This window comes from Haliaeetus leucocephalus, unplaced genomic scaffold (assembly GCF_000737465.1).
Source record: "Haliaeetus leucocephalus isolate CR32 unplaced genomic scaffold, Haliaeetus_leucocephalus-4.0 Scaffold151, whole genome shotgun sequence".
Taxonomy (NCBI): Eukaryota; Metazoa; Chordata; class Aves; order Accipitriformes; family Accipitridae; genus Haliaeetus; species Haliaeetus leucocephalus.
This window is the reverse complement of record NW_010972587.1, coordinates 13,115,387-13,117,492: the sequence shown is the minus strand read 5'-3', so window position 1 is coordinate 13,117,492 and position 2,106 is coordinate 13,115,387. Positions and strand designations below refer to the sequence as shown.

At 50.6% G+C, this 2,106-nt stretch overlaps 1 protein-coding gene across 1 annotated transcript in view; it reads left to right on the top strand.

Moving 5' to 3' along the window:
* Positions 1–1,950: 1,950 nt before the first annotated feature.
* The window catches only part of NDUFA12 (NADH dehydrogenase (ubiquinone) 1 alpha subcomplex, 12), a 14,736-nt gene continuing 14,580 nt past the window's right edge, over positions 1,951–2,106 (top strand). The window contains exon 1 of the mRNA XM_010561878.1: positions 1,951–2,077. Coding sequence (XP_010560180.1) covers positions 1,989–2,077 — 89 coding nt within the window. The 5' untranslated portion in view covers positions 1,951–1,988. The remainder of the gene's footprint in view (positions 2,078–2,106) is intronic.

Below are 2,106 nucleotides of genomic sequence, written 5' to 3'. Positions count from 1 at the left end.
TGACCAAACACATTAACAAAAACAATTTAAGTAGATTTGATGGGACTTGAGCAGTTACGAGCTAATGAAATTTTCAGTGGAGATCTCACTTGACCCAATTAATGGAGAAAAATAATACAAAGAAAAATCAAAATGTAATTCGAAGATGCTGTAAAATGTTCCTGCTACTAAGAATGTATTTCCACAAAATCTTCTGTAGGATCAAAGTCACATTAAGAAGTTGATCCATTCTTCCAGCTTTGTGTCACAATGCCTTGTCCTCCACAGTGGTCTTCTCAGTCCAAGAACCATGGTTCCACATGGATCAGTGATGTGATCCAGATCATTTTAACCCTTGGGGAAAAAAAAAAAAACCAAACCCCAATGTTACTCCACTGCCAGCACAGAAAATACTCATGGAATTATACTCAGTCAATGAAAATGATCCCAGTTAACATGAATCACAAATAGGCTTAGAAATTGCTTCAAGAGTGGAACCTATCCAATGCTTCAAAAGTTGGCTTACCTAATTTAAACTACATTTCTTTCATATTTTACACTCCATCGTCAGTAGTCTACATCAAAATAATGGTTTCTGTGTATGAAGTTACAGACAACAAAATGAGTGAAATCTGACTGTAAATGTTCCTGTTTTTCTGCCTGCTACTATAGTTATCTGAGCGTATTTTAATATATTTAATAAATTTTCTAGGAGTTTTGATTGTGAAAATGCAAATAACCTGCCACAAGTGTACTGAAGCCTGAGACTTACCATGAAACATATGCTGTGGTTAGAGGCCAGAGCACTGAATCAGCAGGGCTTGTGTTTTGTGTTTGAACACAAAATCACTTGTGTTCAAATTAAAACATTGTGAATGGGAAATGTAGACCACTAGACTTTGCATTGAAACGGCTATTACATTTCCACACTGTGAACTTGGCTGACAGACCTTTTTCCCCAGTCTCCTTTTCCTTTCAACACCATCTCCTTCATTTTTCACTTCGAGTCCTGCTTTGTGCCTTCCCAAATCCCCCGTTCCGACGGCGTCAGCGCCCAGCAGCTTGGCCTCTCCGTGCTGTCAGACCGCCGGGTTCCACTGATCAGCCAGTGCCGGTTGCAGCGCTGATGATGTGTTTACCGGGTGCTTTTCCAAGTCCTGCTGCTCTGACAAGGCGCTGCGGATCTATTTTTGGCTGGCCATGAAGGTCAGTGAAGTCGTTTCTGTACCTTGCCAGACCAGCCTTGCAGCGACAGCAGTTGAGAACTCCCGATGTCCACAGCAAGGCCATCAAAAATATTTCTTCCTGCTGGTGCAGAACCAGGAGAAGGCAGTGGGACAAGAAGGAGATGGCGGGGCGGAGAGGTGGATAAGAGATACACGTTCCTTAACGGCCTGCCAGAGGTGGGAAAAGCCAGGGAGAGGCAGGTCTGTTAAGCTCTTCTCTGACCGTCAGGACAGTCCGCATGGGGCGAGACGTCACCTCCCTTCTCTCCCCATTTTTGGTGGAGGCGATCCTGGACTTCACGCTACAGGCCTCGGTAACTCTGTTCTCATCACAGATCTTGTGACCTGTGTGAAATAAGCGACAGACAGCAGACATTTATATTAAAAAAAAAGGGGGGGGTGTCCGTATCCTGAAGTTCTTTGTCTCTTGCTGATTTTCACACGCGAGCAGTAGCCGAATGCTCTTTGGGGCAGGGCAGCACCGGGCTGCCCGCAGGGGTCTACCTCTCCCTCCTTGCTCGTTCTCAGGAGCGGGCCAGGGGAGAGCCTCGGCGGGCCCGCTCCCTGCCGAACGCGGGCCCGGACGGCCCCAGAGGCCGCGGCCCGGGCAGCCACCCGCATCCGCGTCCGGCCCTGCCGGGGAGCGCGGGCAAACGCCGAGCAAATGGCGGACGCCGAGGCGCCGCCGCCTTCCCTCAGGCGCTGGGCGGACGAGGCGGTGCTGCCCCGGGCTGAAGGGCGAAGGGCGGCAGGCGGGGCGGGAGCGGGCGGGACCGCCTCAAGATGGCGGAGTACGTGCAGCTGGTGAAGCGGGCGCTGAAGCACCTCGGCGGTCACGGCGGCGTCCGCGGCGCCCTGTGGCAGCTGCTGAGGTAACGCGGCGCCCGGAGGAAGGCGGCCA